We start from the raw sequence: 27563 nt of genomic DNA on the forward strand, positions 1-27563 counted from the left end.
TTTTTTCCTTTTATTTTTCTATATATGTTTAATTTTTGGCTATTCTGGAAATGTTTTTTTTCTGAAGTATTCTTCCTTTTCTTTGTAAGAATTAAATTTGATCCAAATTTTGTTCAATGCATGCAAAAATTTACAATTTTTTGTTTTATAATAATTGATCATGCCTTTCTTAAAATAATTAACACATTTCCTATGGTAATTAATGTATACTTCTTAGTTACTTTCTTCAGATATAATTTTATTATAATTATCATACAAACAGTAAAGTATATTTATTTGTTCATATTTATCATCTTTTACGTTATATAATTTTTCGTTAAATATAGTGTAACTTCCTAACTTAGGATAATCGGAATCAAATAGTTAACCAAGAAGGTCAATAAAATATATAGCACTATTATTAGTTCCTCTTAAACTATCGTTTAACCAGTAATTCAAATATTCAAAATACTTACTTTTCATAGGCTTTTTATCTTGAAAATTAGTCAAAAACAAAAGATATGTAATAAAATATCTACAAATATGTTTAAAGTTACTTAGGCTATTTGAATCGAACTGTTCATATTTACTATGTGTATTAGTAAATTTAGATAAATTGTGCACACTATCTTAAGTATAACTAGAAATAGTTTTATGTATATATAAATCATGAAAAATGTTATACTGAAAATAGGTAGAATAATGAAAATAAATAAGTACATACATACTTTCTTTCAAGAAAATATTTTTTATTGCATATGAGAAGTAGTGGAGTATTATAATAAAAAATTATAAAATATTTTTATATGGAAAAAAGATAATTCATTTATATTTATTAAGTTTCCACTCTCATATGATCCATATACTTGTTTGTTGCATAATTTTGTTTCTTCTTGATATAATTGTGATAAAATTTCTTGTTCTATTGTGAATAAGGAGTTTTGAGAATTATCAATATATTTCTGTTTCAGGAAACTTAACTTCCCTTCTTCAAATTTATTTTGAAAATTAATTATTTCATCCATATAAACTCATTTTGATTTTGAATGATGATAACTTAGTTTTTCCTTGTATAAATGAAAAATGTGCTTTATATAAGATCTGTATTTTTCTACTTTTCTGGATACATTATTTGTCAATATGTCTTTTATATTCTCATAATAATCTAAAAATTCATATAATTTTTTCTTATTTATTAATTCTTCCATACTAAATATTCTCAGAAATTTTTCATTATTCTAATCCTTTTCTTTTTTAAAAGTATTTCTTTTATCTAAAGTTTTTTGGAATTTATTGTAGAGTCAATGGATATTATGGAAGTTACAATTTTTGTCTCTTATTTTCTCATATAACCAATAGGTCAAATAGTCACAACATAATTTATTACTAATATCAGTATCTAATGGACAATATCTATCAAAATTATTTAATATATTTTCTATATTACTGCATAGTTTAAAGATTGAAGGGTCCAACATAGGTTTAATATCAGCTCTAAGGGTCTTATCACACGCTTGAGAAGTACCAATTGAATTTTCATTATCGAGGAGGTTATATATCTAATATTATTTTGAATTTACAGTATATTCAATATATTAATAAAAATATACAAATGCATTTTTTCTCATTTTAATGAATTAATTTTTTTCTTTATTTAACAGGTATTAATATATACTAATTAAATTATATAAATATCAATATTTATAGAAAATGGTAATATGCTTCTTCACTCAATGATAATTTAGGATATGTATCCAACTTTTCAGCACTTATATTAATTAAAATATTAAAGGATGCTAATGAATATTTCAGCAGCCACGTATACACAGAAATATTACACAATTTATTGATGTACATTAGATTTTACTAGTAATAATAAATAGGTATGAGTATTTTATAGATAGGAGAATTCTTTAATTGTATCTTATGCCTTATATATGGTTGTTTTGCTAATATCATGATACAAGAAGGTTTTTAGCTATACTAAGTGTTAAATGCATTCTTCGCTTATAAATTTACAAGTAAAATATAATATTACAGAGTAAATTTTTAAGATGCAAACCTTTAGTTTATATATACCTTATATACTTCCATTAAAATGTTATGTAATAGGAGATATATATTTTTTAATGTATATATATATATATACATATTTATTTACCATATATGTTGTATTCTGATTTTTATTTAACTTTTCTTTTTTTTCTTATAATATATGTTCTAAAGATAAATTTTGACATTTTAATGTTTATCTCATTATATAAAATCATTTAGCTTTTATGTTTAGAACTACATTTTTCTTTAAATATTTAGAAAAGTTTCCTTTAAGAGTTAGATTATTAAATATCTTAGTTACCTACATAAAAGATCTATTTTAAATAACATCATAATATGTCAGCATTACATTAATGATAATTTAAGTAGAATAAGAATATATTTAACAGAAACTTTAGGAAGAACTGCATGGGTAGTAATAAATATATTTTCAATTAAGCAGTATGATTGATAACATAAGAATATTTCTTTACTAAAAAAAAATAATTTCTTTTATTAGAAAAAACATATAAAGACTATATAAATGTTAATTATTATTCGCTTCTTCGTATAATTTATTTGTGTGATAATATTATTAACTATAACTTTTTTTATACAATTAGTCAGAGCAGGAAATACAAATAATTAGGAAATTTTTTTTTTTTTAAGAAGCCATATTTTATCACCTTCTGTTAGAATTAAATTATTTAAATAAAACTAGTATATGTGATAATTTAACAAAAAAATTGAAAAATATAATTAATATATGATAAGGTTCCATGTAATATGATATATATATATATATAAATACACGTGTTGAACAAATTACTTATTTTAAAAGAAAATTAGTGATAAAATTTTTTCTTAAAATCTATATTGATTTATAATAATTAACCATACAGTATCATTTATGAGAATACATTAAGTAACATTAATGAAAAAAACACATTTTTATTTTTTTTTGAAAAGAACCTTAATAGTGAACAATGTAAAATTTTGATATTATCAATATGTAAAATGGATAGAAATAGAAAAAATAATTTTCTTTTATTTTACAAGATTTAGACATTTTATGAAATAATACTACTACTGTTTATATAAAATTGTGTCAAATAAATGTATCGTTTATATAATAAATTGTCATTTGTATACAATGTATTATTATTTATGTTTTTAAAGTATTCCCTTTTACATTTATTAAAATTTATATTGTTCTTATAGTTTCTAATTCTATATTAGGAGAAATTATATATTAGTACAACACCTTGAGTATACATAATAAAATAGTACACAAATGGAATATTTTAAGATATAAATAATAAAGTAAAATAAAAGAAGTAAAACTTTCGTTATTTTCATAGAAAATTTAAACTTTATTATATGTTATTGTAAATGTACAAAAAAAGTGAATAAACAATAATTTCAATATTTTTATTTATTTTTTTTTAGTTTTTTAAATTTTAAAATAATTTTTTTCTTTTGTTCATTATATGCCCAAAGCAGTATTACAACTGTTTGAAATAAATTTAACAAAAAAAAAAGAGATATTTTATGATGCACATAATTTGCTTCTAATATTGTGGTACCAATTTTTATTTTATTTTTCTGATACTGAATTTTATTTTGCATGTAAAATATTAAGTATATTATAATAAATACTTCAAAAATATCAAACAATAATTATAATTAAAAAATATTTCTACTGCATATTTTTATTAAAGATAAATAGTATTACATAAAATATATATTAATATTTCCTAATTTTTTCCGTATATATATGTATTTTAATATAATAACGATATTAATAAATTTATATACTTAAAAAGAGAGGATGATTGAATTTATAGATCATTGAATATTGTGGAGCGAAAGAAACATTTGCAGCTTTATACTAAAAGAATTATTTGTAGTACCTTATTTAAATGTTTTACATCTAAAAATTAACATGAAGTGAATACTTAACAATAAAATTTTAAGAAATTAATACTATAATATTTTTTTACTTTAGTTTTTTTAAAAATAAATTGAAGCTAAAATATTTTATTATAAGTATATGGAACTTTAAAAAAAGTGCACCGTTATAAGCATTTTTTCTTTTTATTATCGGAATGCTTACATACATATGTATGTTAATTTTAATGAAATTAATTTTAAAAATTTCTTTTTGAAAATATATTTTGTAAATTATTAAATTATGCTGAAATTCTTAATTTGTACAAATTATTTTTTTAAAACAAGAATTTGAGTAAATATAAACTCATTTTTTGAATAAAATTATAAGGAATGTAGCTCGAGAAGATTGCATGCATATAGCGTGTAAGATGATATAATAAATTTGATACTATTTATAATTATTGATGTGATTGTATAACTTATCAAAGCTAAAATTGGGTATATAACATATTATTGTACTTTGTAAAATTTCACAATGGTATATATTTGAAACGAAAAATAATATGATTAATAAAGATCTTTTTATTTATTATTAACTCTAATGAATAAATGATATATATATATATGAGAAATATTTATCGCTTATTCGACTACTTTTAAAGGTATTTATTCTCCTTAAAACATTAACGCAGGATATAATAAAAATTATAAATTCCTTTTTTATAAATACTTCAAAATTTATAAAATTATTATTAATTTATAATAAATGTAATGGAAAATAAAGGAATAATAATAAGAGTAATTATTTCAATTATTAAAATACCATCTCTTTATATAATATACAATTTCTTCTATGAATTAAGGGCACATATATATCATATGTATGTTAATTATATTAGTACGTACAAAAAATATATGAAAGAATATTGTCTATACTATAGCAAGGGGAGTTATATTTTAAAAGGAAAATGTTTGTATTATTTTAAATGTGATAAAAATATAAACTGAATGTACTATTATCCTATTAAATTGTAATCTTCAATCATCTCATGAATATTCAGAACAAATATATGTAGCATTAATTGTTGAATGTAATGTTACTCTTGAATGTATAAATTTTTACAAATGGTTAAGTAAAAAGTTGACATGCGATTTTTTTATCATTTTAATTTTAACTGATTTTACTCTTCTGGTTCTAGTTTTCCAATTTTTTTTATTTTATAAAGTAAATGTACATTCCCTTTAAAATAGAAATGATTTTTATATGTCTATATATTCTATATTTCTTAAAAAAATATTTTTATAAAAAAAAAAAAATATTATATATATTTTATGTTTGCTTTTGAATATTAGTTTAATCCTCTTAGATTTTGGTTAAATGGGAAAAATATAAAGAGAGAAAAATAAGTAAAATTATGAAACATCTAAGAAGAATTTATTAGCCAAAATTCAAAAAATGAATAAAACTATTCGTGAAGAGAATCAATGTATGTTATTATTCTATATTTACAACTTTTAATTTAGCAAATAAAAAAAAAGATGCTTGCGGAAAGGTAAATCCAGATAAAAATAAAATATTTTATATAAGTGTAGGAGTTTAGTAAAAAAAAAAAAAAAAAAATATAGTGAGCATATTGTATGCATACATAATTAAGAACAATTTTATGTTAGAAACTTAATGATTCCTTAAATCTTTTATTTATGTAACATCGTTTCTAATACTATATTATGCACTAATCTAATATCTATATCTATATATATATATATATAGTACTGAATTCAATGAAGATATATCAATGATAATTATGGATCGCTTATAAGATAAAGAACATTTAGAAGAATACTATAAGCGTAAAAGAAAACTATTAATGGAAAAAGTTTTTGTTTTGATATATATAATGTTATTTGAGGAACGCATAAAAGTAGATCCACCAGGAAAAAAGAAGTATTTTTAGATTCTTCAATCAAAAAGTTCATGGGATTATAATATCTCAATGAGAACTCAAAATTTACAAAAGCTACGGAATAAATGAAAAGCATTTATGTTGAAAATATTTAAAGTATGTAAATTCACGAGCATTAATTGAAGAACCTTTTGAGCACATGGTAAATCGTTTGATGAGATATAATAAAAATGCGCATATAATTTAGAATAATGAATATATATTCCTCTAAAAATAGATGGAAACAATGAATCAGAAATAATGAAGAATATACAGATGACATATTTGTAAGTAGATATAAAAAAAAAAAAAAAAAACTTATTGATGAAAATGTTTAAATAGGGTGACTAACCACTGTATCCGACAAAGAATAGATACATAAAATAAAATGTGAATACAGAAGCTAAGAAGAATAATAATGCAGTATATATAGAAATTAATAAACCAAAATGTTAATTTATAGATATTAAGGAAAAAAACATAACTAACAAAATCCCAGAAAAACAGAGAATTTATGCATCTGTTATTAACAGATTTTAAATTTTTAGAATGTAAAAAGTAAATCTATAAAAAAAAGATTTTATATATCAATATATACAAGGAGTATCAATCATGAAGCATTAGATAAAAACGTAACATTTTATAATAATTGAGTAAGAATGGATATATATGTTTGTACAGTAAGCAATAATTTGTAACAAGAATGAAAAGAATAATATATAACAGAAAAAAGAAAATGAAAAAGGGCTAATAGCGTATGCAAATATATAAGTCTACCATGTTTTTTTTTTTTTTTATTTGAAAAACTGTTGTAACTATCTCTTAAAAAAGTAAACATAATAACAATTAGAATTAAATATTATGTATTTTTTTTTATGAACATTTAGTTTATGCTTTTTTTTCTGATTTGTCCTTTTGTAGATGTGAAATAACTATTTTATAAGATTCCCTTCTTTTTTTTTGTTAGAGATTTTTTTTTATTAATTTATTTGTGTTTGATAATTTTTTTTTGTTCTCTTTATATCACATTTTTTATTTAAATAATATTTAAATAAAACGCTTAATATATATATAAAAATTAAGTACATATATTATAGATAAAAAAAAAATATCTTTATATATTGGGGTTTAAAGTTTAGATTTCTTATATGAGATTGTCTACGCCCATCAATATAATTTCGATTTATACTATAATAGTATTTTTTTGGTTGTTGTTATTAAGTATCTTAATGCTTTAACAACAAATGAAAGGATAAGCATATTTACTAATTTATTATTACAATTATGTAATTGTTGATTTAATTATATTTTATAAATATTAGTTATATAACTATGATATAATGAGATGATAAAAAAAAAAAATGTAAGCATTTTCGTTCTTAAAAGAACTGACAAATAAATTGTTGAACCTATGATATTCTGATAAAAATACATTTAACAGAATTATTACTGATTTTTTTTTTTTTTTTTTATCGAACTAATGTTTCATTTAATATATATATATATATATATATATATATATATATATATATATATATAATTAAAAAGAAATTTAATTAAGTTTAAATATTTAAAAAGATTTCATTTACAAATAATGTTATGAATTAAATTAAGGATTGCAATTCTAAAGAATTATTATAAAAAATATAAAATCATTCATCACATTCTTTATAAATATATATTTATTCATATATTAGGCAGTATACCACAGTTTCATCTTTTGAATATGTTATGGAATGTAAGAGAATACAAGTGTAACGATTAATATAATACCAAAAGTTGTAGAAAAAATAATTTTTTTCATTTATTATTCATATTATTAGATTCTTATAATAATTAGTATTTTTATAATAATAATAACCAGCTCTTATAAAACTTATTATTTATAAAATTAGTACTATTAAAAAGAAATTATCCATAAGAGTAGTAATTATGTTTTTGTGTAGAATAGTGCATTATATATATTATAGATATGCTATATTTTATATAAACTTAATAATTCGATATATTATAAAAAGTTAAAATTTGTTTTTATTATATTTTGCAAAGAATTGTAAGAAAAAAAAAAATTAATTGCACTATTATTATATTAAATAACTAAATTATATATTTTGAATATTTATCAATGAATTATAATAATTTTATTTTCATGAAGATTTTTTAAAAATAATATTAAGATAAAAATTTTGTAATATATTTTAATGGAATTTTTCTTTATCGATGTTATAAAGTGCATTATATATATATATGTTTTATTAAATTTATATGAAAAAACAAAAAAAAAAAAAAAAAATTTAATAAAATAAATATAGTATCATTTATCATTAGAAGTATATCACATTATTGTTAATTATTTAATTAATGATTACATTGCAACATTAAAAATTCATAATTGGGAACGAAAAATTAACTTACTATTATTTATTGAAATTGCTAAGTTTATCCTTTTAAGTTGGGTACATCATTTTGAAAATGATACGATATACTAATATTATTTAACGATATTTGAAATACGCACATTTTTCATTATTTATTTTCATTAATAATCTTTTGGAGTGCTCGTAACACGTATTTAAATAAGAAATGAAACTTTAGAGGAAAATTTGGCACAAGAGTATATAGATTACCAGGAAAATAAAAACAGCTCAAAGGTTCAAGTATTATATGGCAAAAAGAAGATATACCAATTAATGGAGTTAACAAAAAAAAAAAAGAAAAGAAATGTATCTAATAATGAAAAAGGAGACAAAGGAAAAAACAAACGTTCCTACTAAAATGCATTAAAAGATTGGGACCCTAAACAATCTAAGAAAAATAATTGTTGTATATTTTGTATAAATAAATTTTCCCATTCAGAAAGAAGCGTATTCAAAGAACTTTATATATATCTTCTAAAAAATAACAGGATAGTTAGTTATAAAACATACAAAAAAAATAATACGCAAAAAATACATATTTTGGCTTGCTTCACCTTAAATATTGTTTTTGTTGATATAAATAGTTTCCTTATTTGAGATAGCATGGTATTCTTTGTACAGTGAAATCAAGATGTTGGTATTATTGGGGTTTTGCAACTTTAAAGATAAGAATTTTTAGGTTAATTATGTAATTTACTTATATTTAAGTCTTCTCTCTTTATATTAATTGTTATGATTATGTTATTAATTGTTTATTAAAATAAAAAAGTTAAGAAATATAAAAAAAATTTAGTTCATGCAAAGGTAAAATGAATAGCTATGAATATTTTTCTTTATATGAAGAAGTCTCTAATACGAGCTAACATATGTAATATATGTAGTTATATAATCAATAAACATATGAAGAAAAGCTTATATTTCATAAATACTTTTATATATACTTGGATTTTTTGATACATAACTATAAAAAAATATGTTCTTAATTTTTTTGTGAATTTGAATATTTTTATGTTTTTCAGAATGTATTTTAAGTTATCGATACAGAATCATTAAATACTATGGCTTAATATATATATATATGTATGCTTATTTCTATTGATTCTTATGAAAATAATATACATATACCTTAAAATTATTACATAAGGACATAATTTATGTAATTTTATAGAAATTTTGTGTTAATTTTTAATTAAACTATAAAAAAAGTTTCTTTCTAATTTTTATCTTTTTCTAGTCTAAAATTTTTTTTCTACTTAATATAAAATATATATGATTATTTTTAAATTCAAAACAATTATTTATTATGTTTATTTAATGAGACGTACTAAATATACTGAGTATCATTAGTGTATATATGTACAATCTACATAAAAATGAACTTAATATTGTTTTTATTTATTAGCTAAGTTTTAATAAGGTATATTTAAGGGGTTACTATTTTTCTTTTTATATTGTTTAGTTAAATAAGTATAATTTGTAAGGTTTACTATTCAACGACTTCGAAATTAAGTATAATGCTTAAATTTAAATTATTATATTTTATTTCATATAAATTCTTATGAAAATGTTAATATAATATTAATATATTTTTCATTTTTCAGAAATGTGTTCAATTTTAAGAATTATTGTTATGTTAGTGAAAAAACGGAATATGCCTTTTTATTTGCAAAAATATAGTAGGAATCTGGAGAATATGAGACAAATATATATGAACAATGCTGTGTGTGGAAACTGTATATGCTGTAAATATGAATTTTAACGAAACAAATTATTTTTATTTATTTATTTATTATTATTCTATTTTATTTTGTTAATATTAATTATTTTAATATTTTGTTAAATATGTGCATTCTTAAAATAATATTTACGCATGTGGAATAATCATATTATGTTAATATTATTATTATTTATTTTTATTTATTTTTATTATTTTTTTTTTTTTTTTGCTGTCGTTTATGAATTAAATACTATGAAAACTTATATAATTTATAAAGTAGTATCCTATTTATTTTTGCCATAACTTATTTGTAGTTAATACGATTATTTAGTAATAATTAATTATATTAAAGCATAATTATCAATAATAACATCAGAATTATGTGCATTCCATTGTAATATCAAATTCTTGCGAAAAAAAAAATTTACTCTTTTAGTAGGAAAATGGATGTATAATTTTTATCCAAAAAAAAGTAACATAAACACGTTAAGACATCGTTGCTAATGAGGGAAATAGGAAAATTAATAAGTTTATAAACAAATTAATTTTTGTACACTATTTTTTAGTTGTAAAGTGTCCAAAAAAAAGCATTTATTATTATAAAATTTTAATTTTTAAATAGAAAAAAAAAAAAATTAATGTCGTTTATAAATTATTCATATTATGTAGATGAAAATATCCTGAATTTATTTATAACAAAACATTATGTGCTGCAAAATATCACTAATTACATTATATATTTTTATTTTAAATAATTGTGAATAAAGCATATAATTATATTTGGAATTATCAGTTTATTCTATAGAATATGCCTTAACAGAAGGCTATAATTTTATGGTAACCGGAATAGCTTATAAGTGTATATGCTATTCATAAAATTTGTATATTGAATATATTATTTTCAAACTTTTTATGTGTGACATTGTTTGTATATAACTTATTATTATAAAATTGCTTAGGAAATTTATAAAAATTGCTATATGATATTACATATTCATATAAAAGAGGAATAATCATAATTTGTACATTTATATTCTGATGCTTATTGTTAATAACAGTAAGTTATATAAAATTATGAACTACTGCTATTAATTAGTAAATGGTTAACTAAAATCGTATTAATGTACGAATAAAATGCAATATCAGGTATATAAACTGTAAAGGAAAATGATGCATGTAAATAATAAGAAGCTACATTATAATGCATAATAAGAAACATTTGTTGAAACAAGATAATTTTATTATTATCGAAATATATTCTTTAATGTGTTTGCATCTTACATATAAATGTCATAGAACAAAGCAAAAGGAGTCATTATCCTGGAAAAATCTATTAATAGATATTTTAATAACATATATTTTAATATGATAAAAATTTATTATAATGTTAGCTCATCCAACATTTTAAACAGTATAATTAGGAAAAAAACATATTTCATTAATGAAATCAGTATAAGTGTGAAGACTGTTTTATATATTAAATAGGTTTATCATTGTCTTTAATCATTATGCTTTGATATTATTCACTATATAGCTTATGTAAGACTAAATATAGTTAACTCATAAAAAATTAGACATATCATTAAAATTAAATTATTATATCAAATTCTAAGTTATAAGAACTCATAAATTACAGTTTTTATGGAATATGTAAAAAAAAAAATGGCTTAATTGGATTGATGTAATAATTTACAAAAGTTTCATAAAAATATATATTTCTTGAATTCATTATTCTTTATGCTTAAATTACTTTTTGGATAAGTTATTCGTATAAATTTCTATGTTTCATACATGTATTTTTAATTTTGTGCGGTATATTACACACTTTGTTAAATATAGAAAAAACTCCTTTTAACATTATTAGCAATTAAGTATTGATAATATATAAACTAAATAAAAATAATTATCCACAAATAAACAATAATATATTGCGCATAATGAAATATAGAATATAAAGTAGAATTAATTATTATTCAAATAAGTTATACGAACTGTAACAATCTAACAAAGTCTATAACGTGATAATTAGTTAATGGATAAAACAAAGCATGAGTAGATTTTCGACACTTCCACAAAATTTCTCTAAAAGTATGAAAAATTATGGCTACTATTGAATTTAATTTGCTTCTCAATTAGTTTTTTTTCTTTTTTTTCCATATAAAAATATAATTATTAAATAGAACTGAGTAATTTCCAATTTTGTTGCTATATTTCAAAGGGTTAATGTATTTAAACATATCAACAGATAAGGTTAGCGTAATAATTAAATAATATGTTTAACTTGCATGTGGTATACCATTCATAGGATGACTTACTATGAAGTTGCACAGTTTATTTTTATTTATTAATTCAGGTAAAATTTAATTTAATGTTTAATTATCATGCATATAATAAAGTATATTAAATTCAATTTTAACATTACAAAATGGAAGATAAATGGATATAAAGAAATAACTTTATGAAAAATTGTACAGTTACTGTTTTATTATTACATGATTAATTTTATTTATATCTAATTTTTTTTATGCTACGATAGAATTTATATTCAAAAAGAATTATCTGTTAAGCATAAGAACTTTTAAAAGAAAAATAATTTTTACAATAATACGTATTTATTACTCTAACTACATAATTTTTTATTTAAATACTTTATTGATATTTGATATTTTCTTTCTCATTTTACATATTTGTTCTAATATGAAAGGGTGAAATACATTTTCTTTAAGAATACACAATACCATAATTGCACAATTTTAATAAGAATAAAATGGGAAATATGATACCAAGAAAAAAAAAAAAAATATATATATATTTAAGATCGAGTAACCTCATTTATACATAAATGTTACATATTATGAGTCTCATAAAAAAAAAAAGAGAACTTGGTGATATTACGATTTAACAAAATAAAAAGTTACTACTGATGTAGTGTAATATGAATGGTAAAAATATATATATATATAAATTATGAGTATGCATACATATTGAATATGAAATAGAACTTTCATTTACAATATAAAAGTAATGCGATGTTGTATTCATTTACTAGAGAATGAAAATAAATCACTAGAAAGAATTACAGTTCGTGCTTAAAAATATATCTGTTAAATAAAAAACGTAGTTAAACTAATTTTTCTATTTAATTTGAACAACTTAATATGTAGTTTGTTTTTTTTTATAAAAAAAGTTATTCCAATTAGTAAAGCCCTTGTATACATGTTCACAAAATGTTCTTTCATTATCCAAATTATTGTAAAACTTAATAATATGTTATATATCTTTAAAACTTTACAAATATGATGAAATACTAATTAAAACAAGAACAAAAATACAATGAATTACAAACAAGAAAGAACTCATTAATCTATATCTTTCGAATATGAAGCCGCAAACCATCAGTGATTTTTCTGCATGTACAGATGTAAAAAATAATAAAAAAAGCTTATAGTTTAAAGATGCACACTTTATAACATTTACAATAATATTAATTATAAAAATAATCACAAAAAATTTAAGTAACCCATTTATATAAGCAAAAATATGAATACTATTAAAATATTTTTTGGGATAAAAAGTTGAAAAGAATGTAATTCAGACATTACATACATAATAGGAGTTAATATATATCCTTAATTATATAAAATTTTATTTATATTAAACTAATTACCTTAATTTAAAGATTTTCTATAATTTTGTGGTATAATGATATTGAGCAAATAGAAACTCTTGAATATGTACTTCACTTCTTACTATTACTTCAAACCATTAAGTTTAAAATATTTATAGGTAACATAAGCTATACAAAAAATAAATACTAGAATTGATAAAAAAATACCATAAGTATTCTGCATCATCATAAACGTAAATATCATAGCAATAGATACCAAAATTGGCTTTATAACAGGAAGTATTATTTTAAAAAGAGATACTGTAGATTTATGTGAAATTTTATGTAAGCTATCATATTTAGTATTCAATAATTTTGCTACTTTATTTTCGTAATTTTTATCGAATTTCTTTAAACGATAACTTATCGATGATGTTTTTTTTGGTTCTATTTGTTCATAATTTTTCATAGGAATACGTTTCTCATTTAATTTTCCACTTCCTGTTTTATGATGAATATTATCAATACTACTATCATAATATAATGAATCTTGAGATGTTTCCTCTGTGTCATCATATGTAGATAGATCACTTAGGCTTTCTAAATCACTATCAAATGTCATTGAATCGTAATGCGATTTTTTGGAATTATCTCTATATTTTAATGAGTTTGATGGTTTTTGAAAACTGTTATTATACACTCCTTTTTTATAATTTTCTTGTAAACCGAAATTTTGTATTAATGCATTTAATTTATTAGCAAAATGATCATCGTCTTCATCCAGTAAATGCATTGCTTTTTCTTTCAAGGTTAAGTATTTCTGTTGAAAATTTACATCAGTTTCACCAATCAATATCCTGCTTACTCTTGCATTTGGTGCATTATTTAGGTTGGTTTTCTTATGGCATGTTTTTCCAGAGTTATTTGACTAAAAATTAGGGTAAATATAAAATTTTTTAAATTATGTATTTATTTCGATATTAATAAAATACTAGTTTTTTATAATGAAAATGTAAGATTACAAAAGTATAAGAATTATTGAATATAAAAAAATTATCCTACTTCATAGGAATTCTGGCATATCCATACTAAAATAGTAAATATGAAAATGTTAGGAAAAGATAAGTATATAGTAGTTTGTACCATGGTGTTGTATTTATTTTTAAATAATGAGCTTTTCTGATAACAGAATTTTTAGCAATCCACCTTTTTCTTTACTAATAAAAAGAAGATTTTTCTGTATTGTTTATTTATTGTTTTATGTTACTTAAAAATTTTAAAATTCTTTACTTTTATATATAATTTAAAAATATAATTATAACATATATATTAATAATCGTAACTAAGAGAATGAATTAAATAAAAATATTTTTAGGAAATTTTCCACATAGTAATTTTATTAAAATAAAATATAAATAATAATAGATCTTAGAAAAGTTGTTATTTATGTATTCAGTGGAACAAATATTCTATAAATAAATTACTTATAAGGAATCCTATTTAATATATATTTATTTCCTACTCTTAAAATTTTTTTTTTTTGTTATTTTGGTTAACAAAATGAATGAAACGTAATGAAATTACAATAAATTATAATTATGTATAATTTAAATTGTGAAAAGAAATAATTTCAAATTCGTACGTAACAATATAACGAATGATAATTTTAAAGTTCCATAAGATCTTTTTACGTACAGAAATGTTTAAAATAAATTGCAATATGTATAATAATTATAACAACATTAATATTATACAATAGATATAATAAACTAGAATTTAATTAAAACACTAGTAAAATAAACACATTATTAGCACTAATAAATATCAAGCTATAATCCATAATGTATATTTACGACAAATATATAGAATTTTAAGATTATTATATATTTTTTTTGATATGTAATATAAATGAATGATATATTCTATTTAAATAATTTAAAACACTAATTTACAAGTACGGTGATGATATAATATGTACCTTTAATTTTTAATTAAAAATTTATTAAATACAACATAAAAAAAAATTGTAAAAATAAAATTTTCAAAATTCATGAGTTTTCTTCGAAAATTATTGCTATTAAAAATGGAAAATATAATTAAAAAAAAAAAAAAAATTAATAAAAAATATAAAGTATAAAATGTAAAATTTATTTAAAAATGTTATAAAGTATAATTTTTACAAAGGTAATTTACATGTTAATGATACTTTTAATTATTATTATGTATTCAACGATGAATAATAATTAGAAAATACTTATAATAAGGTAAAAAATAACTCATCCAATATAAAAATAGATTGATTAAATCACGTTTAAAAAATAAAGTGTTAATGCATGTAAAAAAGGATTAGTAAAAATTTTACACATTTTTACTTTATAATATCAAATTATTATTAATTTTTTTTTTCAAATTTTATTTATATTTACATATATAATGTACGTATATTTCTTGAAAAAATATAAATATATCTTCTTTTTATTAAATATTTTTGCTGTGCTATGAATTGATAATGCATAAGTTAAATTCTGTTATTATTATACATGTAGCTTTTTTATAATAATTTATTCATTACTATATTTAATTTTTTTTTTTATTTATGAATACATATATATATCTTCGTTGGTAAAAGAAGTTTTTTTTAAATGGAAATGATTAATTGTATATTAATTGATATATGAAAAACTTTTTTTTTATATTACCTTATTATTTATATTAATTAATTATATAATAAATGTTAAAATAATTTTTATGTACATTTATATGAAAATTTTTTTAATAAAATGTAACGAAGTATATGTAAATATCTATTGGAAATATCATGTAAAAGTGAAACTAAGTAATAAGTTCCTTGATAATATTACTATTTAAAAATGTATGAATTTTTATGAACATACAAGTGACAAGTTTGTTTTTATATATGAATAAAAATGTTTTATATTATTTAAAAATGATAAAATTAATTACTATGTAAAAGTAGTACTGGAGTTTCCTAGCGAAAAAGTTGTTAAATATTTAAATCTATATATATAGCTCTTTATTATGTTCATTATTAGTTTATTGTCTATTCCTTTAGTTTGAAAGAACAAACCATAACGAAAGTTGTCATTTTATAGAATCTCTTATGAATCATATAATACATTTGTTGATGTGGGTAAAACATCGTGTAAGTTCCCCTATTCGTAAATTTTGTACATAAAATATGAATTACTACGATATATTACAAGAAAAAAATTATTTAACATAATGCATAATTTCATTCGTCATACATTTATTAATAAAAAAACTAGCAAAAAATTAGTAATAATTCAAAGGAACCTTTCAATTTGGTAAAAGTTTAGTTGAATTGATCTGTTAATATATAAATATATATATATATAAGAATAATATTAATACTTAATATTGCTACGAATAAGATGTTTAGATAAAGGTATGAACAAAAAATTTTTTTTTGAAATATTTTTAAAGAAATTAATACATAATGAAATTATAATAAGAAGGCATATATAATACCAATAGTATGTTACTTAATGACCAATGTTAGTATTTTCATTTATGATCACTTATATTAATTATAATATATAGATAATATAAATAGTTTTCATTTTAAATGAGCGGGTATTGTTCATTAGAAGTATATAATACATAAAATGAAACTGCTAATTAGTATGATTGTAATCAGAATGTAAAATATGAATTAAAAAAATTAAAAAAGTATTGCTTTTTACGGATTAAACAATTATGACAAATAAATTAAGGGAATAATAATATTGTTCTTTATATTTCAATGGTTAATGCAATGTATTAATTTGTTCTAAATTGAAGTAATTAATGATTTTAATGAATTTACTTATATGTTTTGTCTAATTATATACGTAATAAAAATGTACATCTATATATAAAGTAAATTAAGTATATTTTTCTTTTTTCCGCATAATTATATTATAAACAAAAAAACAAAATATAAAATAAAAGGAAAAAAAATAATTTTTTCTGTAACTTCAAAAATAATTTATTCGAAGGCGAAAAATAAAACAAGAAAATTTAATATATCTATGCTTTACATTCTAAATCTTAGATTTGTTTACACCCTTAATATTCTATTACCGAAAAATAATAACATATTTTAAATGAATTAAAACTCAATTATTTTCTTATCAACTTGTACGATCGATTAAGATGTTATATGCATATTAATGCCATAACTCTTTTTTCGAATGTCTTTTAGAATTAATTTAACAACAATTTACACGTTCTCCGAATACTCCAAAATATTTTTATCTTTCTTTTTTGTTAACAGCATACCCTATATATGGAACATATTGAAGGGATATAAAGACATATCTATTTCTTTTTTTTGTTCTGTATAATTTTTACAAGTTTAATGTTCCTAAAATAGGGAATGTAATGTACTATTATTAAATGTTTTATATATGTGAATAATACTTTTATTTTTTAAATATGTATTATTCCATTGTTCTTTATTAATATAAGAATTATAATGAAATCGTTAAATTATATATTAAATTAATAAAAAAAACATTAATCTTCATATTGTGTTATATACATATTATAAAAAGTGATATTCAACATTACATATAAATATATATCTTAATATGAAAGGAAAGTAAATTAACACAAAGAGTAGTAATAATTTTTTAATGTTTCCATAGTGAATAAGAACTGTCGTTATATTAAATATCTGAAAAAGTAATTTCCTCTGAAGGTAAAACACAGTATTATATATTCACAAAATTATAAAATTTAGATATTATATTAAACAAAAAAGGTTTAAACAATTTAACAATATAAAAAAAAATGGAATAATTGTTAAGAAATAATATGTACATAATTAAAATAATTCTTATGTTAGGTTCTAATCTGCACTTTAATCTTATTATTGTTGAACCATGGTTAAAAAGATTTTACTATGTATTAATTATATATATATATAAACTATATATATTTTAGAAATATAAGCTATAAATAGAATATATATTAGATTTCACTAAAAAAAAATTAGTTATTAAGTAATAAAACAAAAAACATTAGTAAATACTTTATGAATTAATATACGAATATTTAATTTATACAAATTAATTTTTTTTTATATATTTACCTTAGCATTTTTCTTCTTTTACTTAATGAAGGCTTAATATAATAATGTACTTATAAAAATTCATATAGGAATAAAAAACATTATATACAATTAGAGCACTTTTAAAATAAATGCATTTAAGTCATCATATTTCACATATATTTTTCTGTTTTATATTATTCATTACATTTTTCTTTTTATATAATACTTTTATCACAAAATTGGAGAAATCTGTTTCATTGACACCACCTGAGTTTACTTGAATAACATAGGAATATACTTATGATATATAATTTTCAACATTTTGGGTATATTCTTCATTTATTTCAACTTACTTGTTAACTTTATTAAAATTATCATTAGAATTTACATGTGTATCATTTTTTCTTATCCATTCTTCTACCTTCTGTCTGAAACTGTTTTCCACAGTATAATAATGAATTTCTTTATATGTACTACTTTATAAGATATTGGTGTTCTCCTCATTTATGTGTTTTGATATGTGTTATTTTTTATTTTAATTTTCTCCTTCCTCTATGCATTTAAGCAAGTACTCAAATGTAATTCATTATTTTCTATGCACTCCCCCTTTTTTGCTTTCACCTAATGCCATCATAAGTATCAATATGCAAAATTTGGTTATTAAGTATTTTTTTTTTATATTTATTTAATAATTCATAATTTTCATTTTACTCGAATTCTTCTATATGTATTAGTGATATATTATCATTACTTTCTTTAGTATCGTATTCATTTTACACTTACTCCTTTTCTTCTATGAACCTTTTAAACTTTTCCTGTTCAATATTCTGTTTTATTAATATACCCTTTTTTTATGGCGACTGTCTTGCTGTATTTTTTTGTCTTTCGAAAAAGGGAATTCTGTTATATTCTTTTGAAAGGTTGTTTTCCAATTCTTTTATTTTCTCAAGATCAGCTTTTTTTTTTTTTTTTTTCCGTGCATCTTTCAAATTGTTAAAACACAATTCTCTTTTCAGTTTTTCAGGAAAACTTTTATATCCTGTCTTCTTATTCCTTTAAATTTTTTGTTCTTCAATATAATTTATACCTTTAATATTATTCATTATCAGTTCATCATTTGCTAATTTAGTAAATATTCTATATACTTCTTTTGTGAACTATTATAGGGGTACTTCTAAAAATTGTTCTTTGTCTAATTCCCATTGTTCATTTCTGCATGTTTCGAGTACATCCATATGTACTTCTCTAACAGTTATGGCACTGTCCTTCTTTTGCTTTAATGGGTTTATATTTTGTTTCAAGTTAAATTCATGTATTTTTATTTTTTTATGATTATTTCATCATACTATATGGGGTGTTCTAAACAATAATATGTTAAAAACTTACTTTTTATATAAGAGTGTGAAGGTACTAATATTTTAAGTAATCGGACTGTTCTTCTTTTTATTTTGGTTTTCTCTTTTTAAATACCTTAATAAAGCGTACTTCAATATAAAAAGAATATATTTATAAAATAAATTAATAGAGTAACTAACTGTTTATCACGTTTTTAATACTAATTTTATGTTCCCTTAATAAAATGCGCATATACAATAATAATTAGAAATATTATTTATATAGATAATACGTATGTGTTAGTTTTCTTTATAGATATGTAACTTAATGTTAAATATATATGATCTTTGGGAAGTTATTTTAAAAATAGGAAAATAAGTAACATTATAGGTACCTGGGAATTCAGTGGATTCAGTAGAAGAAGAAGAATGTGAAGAATTTGATTCTTCAGTAGAAAACAACGTATTAATAGAATATCAACTATTCTTATTGTTTTAATTTAAAGTTTTAATTTTTCATCTATAGATACAAAATACGGAGTAAAATTTGCTGTTTCAGTTTCCATATTTGTAGTTTGAGTAAGAAGTGATATTTCATTTTGTGTTTTACTTGAATGTGGAAATATATCTTCATCTGGAATGTTATCTTCAGATTTAGATGGATATGTAACTGTATTTAAACTTTGTATTTTTTCTGGAAATTTATATTCTTGTTCAAGCGGAGAATTATCACGTACAATTGTATTCAAGATTAGATAATCCTTAATTTTATTGAATATTTAAGGATTTAGTATGCCTCATTTTAACTCTCGAAAATTATTATTTTTTTTTAAATATTTGCATATTTAGAATAGTCTTTAACGAGAAACCCGCCTTTCTCAGAATAGTCCTTAATTTCATTCAACACAAATTACTGTTTACGGGTATTTATACATGTAGGATTAGTATTACAAATGAATGTATTATAATCGCATTTTTAAAATGATTTATATGTTGAATACATATATTTTTTTTTTTTTACAGAGATCTTCTACTTCATATTTCAAATTTAAAAGTTCCATATAATTCTCTTTTAAAAGTATAGGGAATTTGCCATATTTACTGTTCATGTTAAAAGAATGCATTATCGATATCTCAAGTTCTATATCATAATGATATTGTTGAAGATATATTAGAAATTCCATCTTTTTTTTTATTAGATTATTAGAGAATACTTAGCAATTTTGCTTAATATGTTTTTTCCTTTACACTTTATTTAAGGAAGGTGTTTCTTTTATAGTACATTCTTTAATCTTTTTGATTTGGAGATTACTACGTTATTGTAATGCTTTAAAATATCATACAGCTAATTACGACCAAGATTCAAAGGAATCATTAGAATGTTTTTGATAATTCATTTTTACGTTCGTTATATTATTACTCTTTTTATCCTAATGTAGCAATTTATTCATAAATCTAGGAATATTAAAAAAGAGTGAATATTATTGGGTAGATGATCCATTTCTCAGTATAACAATACATAATTGCTCTAGATGGTAAATAACCATCTGAGAGAAAAATACAAAATTATATCTTTTTATTTATGAATAACTTATCTTAAAATTTGATATATAGTAACAGGAATAACAAAATCATAATCTACATAAGGATCAATATTACTAAAAAATAATTGAATACATTAATATTTATTTTATGTTCTTGTTATCATTCTGTACCCTAAATAAATATATCACAACTGTATATACATTCTTATCATATTTTGATATTAAGTAGAAGCCTGGGATATATTTTTATATAAAATGTAAGCTCAATTTTTAAAGAAAATGAAAAATATCATTAAGAAGTAACATATATATTACATTAATAAGTGATATAAAATTTAATGTGTAATTTTATTATCAATTTAAATATTGCGTCTTTTTTTTTTTTTTTTTTTTTTTTTTCTTAAAAAAAAATACACATATATTAAAATTATAATCTGTGTTAATTTAAATAATTTTATTTATCCTTTTATTTTTGCAAAAATATAGAAACTATAAAAAAAATTATTGCTTGCACTGGAAGAATATTTTATTTTTATTGTTTTAATTTAGTTATTAATTTTTGATATAGTTCATTATAGTGCTTTAATTGTTTTGTTAATATTTTTTTATATTTAATATATTGTATGTACACATAAGACTTGCTAATATAAAAAATATATTACATTGTTGCTGGGAATGTGGAAACTGCATACTATTAACAATTACTTATGGAACATAATAATATATATATATATATATATATTAGTTACATAAGGATTAATTATTTATGGTATATATTATTCTTTTTATTAGTTTTTAAATTGTATAATTTATTAATTATATGTGTTCTTCTGTTTAGGGTTATTACTACTAGACATGAATGATTTCATTTGGAGTATATTTTAATTAATTAAGGGTATGTTTAAGTATATTAGTTAAGGAAAAAGTATTTGATTAGTTATACAATATTTGAAAAATTATTATGATATAAATATAACAAAATTAATTATAAGGTTAATTAAAAGGAAAAAGAATAACTTTGTATTAAAAAAAAATAATAATATAACAATTCCACGTAAATAGAATAATTTATTAAGTTAATTTACACAAAAAATATTTAGGTGTATAATTATTTTTCTTTAATTATTCATAGACATATTCGAATAAATAGATTAAAAGGATGTTAATTATTTTTTGTTTTTTTTCTACATATGACTACTATATAAAAATGTCTGTTTAATATTATTAATATATATTTATTTAACATGACAAATATAAAAGCTTATGTATTATTTTATGATTTTTAAAACCTGAATTTGAAAGTTTAATTATAGAACAATTTAAACGTATTACTAACAATATATGTTAATCTATTATAATGAAAATATATTATTTCTAATTTTATTGCTACATTTGAAACAAATACATAAGATACGGAATATAAAAAGAAAACTAAAAACCAAAATAAAAAATATTAATATTGAATTGTTGTAAATGATTAAATCACATAAATAATTTAGTTATTATAGTTATATATGATGAATCTTTTATATTAAGCGATTATTGTTTTCATTTTAGTTTTTTGTACTTTTATCCACTTTTGTATTGTTTTACTCTTTTTTTTGGTATTTTGAACGAGAATTGTATCCCATTTCTTTTTAATATATATTGCATAATAAGAATTTACAATGGAACGAATATAAAAATAGTTTGTGCTGTTTTACGATATTACATATTACAGTTGTATTTAGTAAATTACATGCACGGAAAAATATATTAATTAATAAACATGTAACGGTCGATGGATATGAACAAAAATAAAGAAAAATATTATATTGTCCAAAATTTGCAAGCTTATGTATAGAACTTCATAAAATTAGTTTTTAAATATTTTTATAAAAATATTTATCTTTTATTTTTTATAAAATTATATAATTGCTAAAAGATATTATTAATAACTTTTTCAGTTGATTTATTTGTAGTTTTTTTTTACCTTTTTTATTTTGAAAACATATTGTTTTTTTTTATGTTTTAAAAGAATAAGAGAATAAAACCTTCAGATATATCAATACATAAGTTTTAGTTTAGCTTTATTTATTACAAATGTACTTAAAATATAAAAAACGATATATTAAAAAAAATTTTTTTTTTGGGTTCCTATATTACATTATTATGATAATTAGAAATTAATATTCTAACAAAAAAAAAAAAAAAAATTGGTTATTTATCTGAATTTTATAAGATTTACTAATTAAACAAATACTAATTTATATTTTTAAAAGGGATAATAAATGATAACTTTTTATATTATTATTTTTACATGTTCTATATGAAAATTTATAAATTATAGTAGTACATAATTTTTGTAAGTTATTATGATATATACACAAATGCATAAAAATAAATTTATGAAAAATAAGTAATTTTTAGCTAAATATTTAAATAGAAAAAAAAGGTGTTACGAAAAATGTGGAATAGAGTTATATAAATATATACTTAAATATATGTATTAAAATTAATTAAAAAATTTTAAAGATTATTAAAAATTTTGCTAAGGTATTCATTATGCTTAGTACAGTAGTGTGAATATTAATATAAGGAATTTATTGTTTTAGAATATTTTAACATAATAATATAATTATATAATATTTGTGTAATCTACTTTTTAGTAAGTTTTCGTAATAATACCACAGGACGTATACCGCTTACTAGAAATAAAAAATGAGAAATGTAAAATTTCTATAATTATAAATTTAATGTTTACAAAATAATGTTTTCATAAACTAAATCAGCGTTAAATAATGGTAAGTTCATATAAAAATATTCAACATTTTGAACTATATAATGGTTCTACAAAAAACAGGAAAAAGTATTAAAATAGGTAAGGTTAACAAATAAGAATAATATGTTTTAATAACATTTTATATTTAAAATTTCATTTATATTAAAAAAAATAATTGTCTCAATATATATATATATATATATATATATATATATTTTTTTTAATATATATATACATAAATATTAGTATAAAAGGATAATATTTTCCGTGCGAGCACATTTAGTCAGATAGAAATTGTATATATTTTTATTAAAAATGTATTATGGAATAAAAATTATATGGAGGTAGTATTCTGATTTTATTTGTGTGTCATCATAAAGATTAGTAATTTTTTTTTTTTTTGTATTATGTTAATGTGAATATATGAAACTTTTTTTCTTAAATTTTAAGAAATATGATAGAGGGCTTACAAGCAGTACAATTATTCTTAATAGAAGTATCGTATTTTTCACTTTAATGTAATTTGTTATTACTATTTCATATTATTATTTAGTATTAAATTATGTTAGATAATAGCCTTAAAAAAGAAAAAGAAAGAAAATGATAAATAATGAATTTGTTTCATAATTGCTTTGTATAGAAAAAAACGAATTATATAGAGAACATAGATCATAAACAATATATTTCCGATGTAAATAAAATATGTTAGCACATTAAAATAAATTATAAAATTAATTCTTTATCTCAAAATAATGATAAAATTTTTTTGGTTAAAACATTTATTATCAAGTTTAGTTCAATAAAGAAGAGAACGCTAAATCATGATATGCATTAATAAAAAAGGTCAAAACAGCATTTACAAGTAAAAATATTAAAATACTTATATTAATTCAATGTAAAGTAGTTGGAGTATAACATAATAGATATATCAGTTTAATGTGAGCATATATAATTTCAAATGGATTATGTAATATAATGCAAATATTGTTGAAATATTAGGAATTTTGGTTAAATTCTAAAAATTTAAACTAGACACATGAATTAGTGTTATTTAAAGGCACAATTTTACAGTTACGTCTTATTTTTAGAAAAATGTGGAGTTAAGTAACAATAATATATATACCTCGTTATAATTAATTTATTATTAAAATTTGAAACTAAATAAAGAAGAAATAGCAATTGGTACAATGAGGAGACATGGAATATCTATATCTGGCTATATTAATAAAAATAGAATTAAATTGCTATTTAGTGTTATTTTTAGACATGTCCAAAAAAGTAATATGAATGTTGGTACTGCAATAATGGATACATTAGTATAATAGCAGATTGTAATTAATATGAAAAAAAAGAATGAAATCCAAAATAATTAAAGCATGTCTTACTAGAATTATGATTGTTTTAACATTATAAAGTTATTATTTATCGAGGAAGATTTTAAAGTATTAAAGTTAGTTAACAAAATATTAAATGAAAAAATGTATTAACACAATTTTTTATTTAACAATAGTTCCAAAACAAAAACTGTTATAGAAATGCTAACAGAAAAGAAGAGATTAGTCATTAACATTATATATAACATTATAACAAAAGTTATATAAAAGTTAGAGTAATAATTAAGAAAAATGTTATTGTAGAAAATATAAATGTATCTTTACTATTCAGTCAAAATGAAATAATAATATAATATTACGTTAGGTAATGTATTGGAAAGTTGGAAATAATGTGAAAACTACCACTTTTTTTGGAAAATGAAATAAGGAATATCAAATTAAACAAGATCCTGTGAAATGGTTAATATGATGATAAATATGAAAAAAATAATTTTTTTATAGAATAACGAAAAAGTGAAGAATAGGAAAATATTTCACAATACAATATCCACATATTATTAAAAAAATAAAAAAATGTTAATTGTAACTATGTGATATGCATAGGTCCTATAAATAATACATAAAATAATTAAAAAAAAATAAAAAAAATAAAATCCTCCGTAGTATATATATATGTATAAATGTGGTGTATTATACGTTTATTTAAGATAAAATAAAATTATATAAAAAATTGAATAAATATATTTTAGCAAAGATTTGCAATAGAACCTCCTTAATTAGTATTATTGTCCTAGGTTGTAGCGATTGTGTGTGTATTTAACAAGAAATTTATATTTTTTTAATCCAATAATCTATATGTAATTTCATTGCAACTAATACAAATAAAGGAAATATAAGTGAAATTGTAATCGTAATATACTCTATATTTTATATGTACAAAACAACACACAATTAAGTATGCAAAGGAACAATTTATTATATATATTAACCTGTTACCTAATTTTAAAAAAGGAGCTACGTTTATCAATGTTAGAAAATATATTTAAAATTGCGAATAAGCATATGGTTATGGCAGGGCATATGCTTTTAGTAAAACGGTATTACTATATATATACCTATATATGAACGTAAAAGTAATGATATGAATTGTTAAAGAAGGGTCACCGAAAAATATATAACTTTAACATATATATTTTTTAATGCATAAAAAATAAAATAGTAATAATAGAATTATTAAAAAAGAAGATATTTTTAGAATATTAATCAAATATTTTATCGTGAGAACAAGACAAATAGTATAAGTACTATGTCAATTAAAATATAATATACATAATTTTAAAATGATTTCGATGAATTTTATTTTGAAATAAAATGGATCCTTTTTTTCAAGTATTCTCTTTTCATTTGAAAATTTTATTTATACATCAATTGTTAGAATTTAGTATTTTTAATAATTTTATTTTTTATTATATCCCGCTTTTTTGTTATGGATGAAATAATTTACAAAAATGCTCTAAGGGAAATTAGAATCTTTTTATTTTATATTTTTGCAATTATACCAGTTATTCATTTGTTGTTTATAAGTTGTATCACGAAATGTGCTAACTTTAGTAGTTTAATATATCCATTTTTTATCGGAGTTTTTATATTTATTTTTAGCTATAACATTTGTCTTTTTTATCTGAATATATTTCTTAATTTAAAGCTTTTTCTTTACGCCATAAAATGCACTGTTTGCTATATATCCTTTTCGTAACGAAGATATGCTTATATTAATCAAATAAAAAAGTTTATCCATTTTTTATTTTTTCAACATATTCAAATATTTAGGTAGATCTTTGTTTTTTACATTATATACCATTTAAATCGAAAGTTTTTCTTCTCTGTAAACTATTTCTCCCCAATTTTCCCATTTTTCAATTT

The 27563-nt window shown here is 19.6% G+C and overlaps 1 protein-coding gene and 1 pseudogene across 2 annotated transcripts; both read right to left on the bottom strand.

Moving 5' to 3' along the window:
* PmUG01_00052300 lies at positions 1 to 1529 on the bottom strand (annotated as a pseudogene). Its single transcript is given in 2 exon segments — positions 1 to 582; positions 597 to 1529. Coding segments are annotated over 2 exon segments (1515 nt in total).
* A 12206-nt stretch (positions 1530 to 13735) lies between these two features.
* PmUG01_00052400 (Plasmodium exported protein, unknown function) lies at positions 13736 to 14736 on the bottom strand (the record flags this gene model as incomplete). The annotated part of the gene is made up of 2 exons (XM_029004300.1): positions 13736 to 14518; positions 14653 to 14736. The coding sequence occupies 2 exons, from the start codon at positions 14734 to 14736 to the stop codon at positions 13736 to 13738; spliced, it is 867 nt and encodes a 288-aa protein (XP_028859055.1).
* Between the last annotated feature and the right edge of the window lie 12827 nt (positions 14737 to 27563).

This window comes from Plasmodium malariae (genome assembly GCF_900090045.1).
Source record: "Plasmodium malariae genome assembly, contig: PmUG01_00_27, whole genome shotgun sequence".
NCBI lineage: Eukaryota > Apicomplexa > Aconoidasida > Haemosporida > Plasmodiidae > Plasmodium > Plasmodium malariae.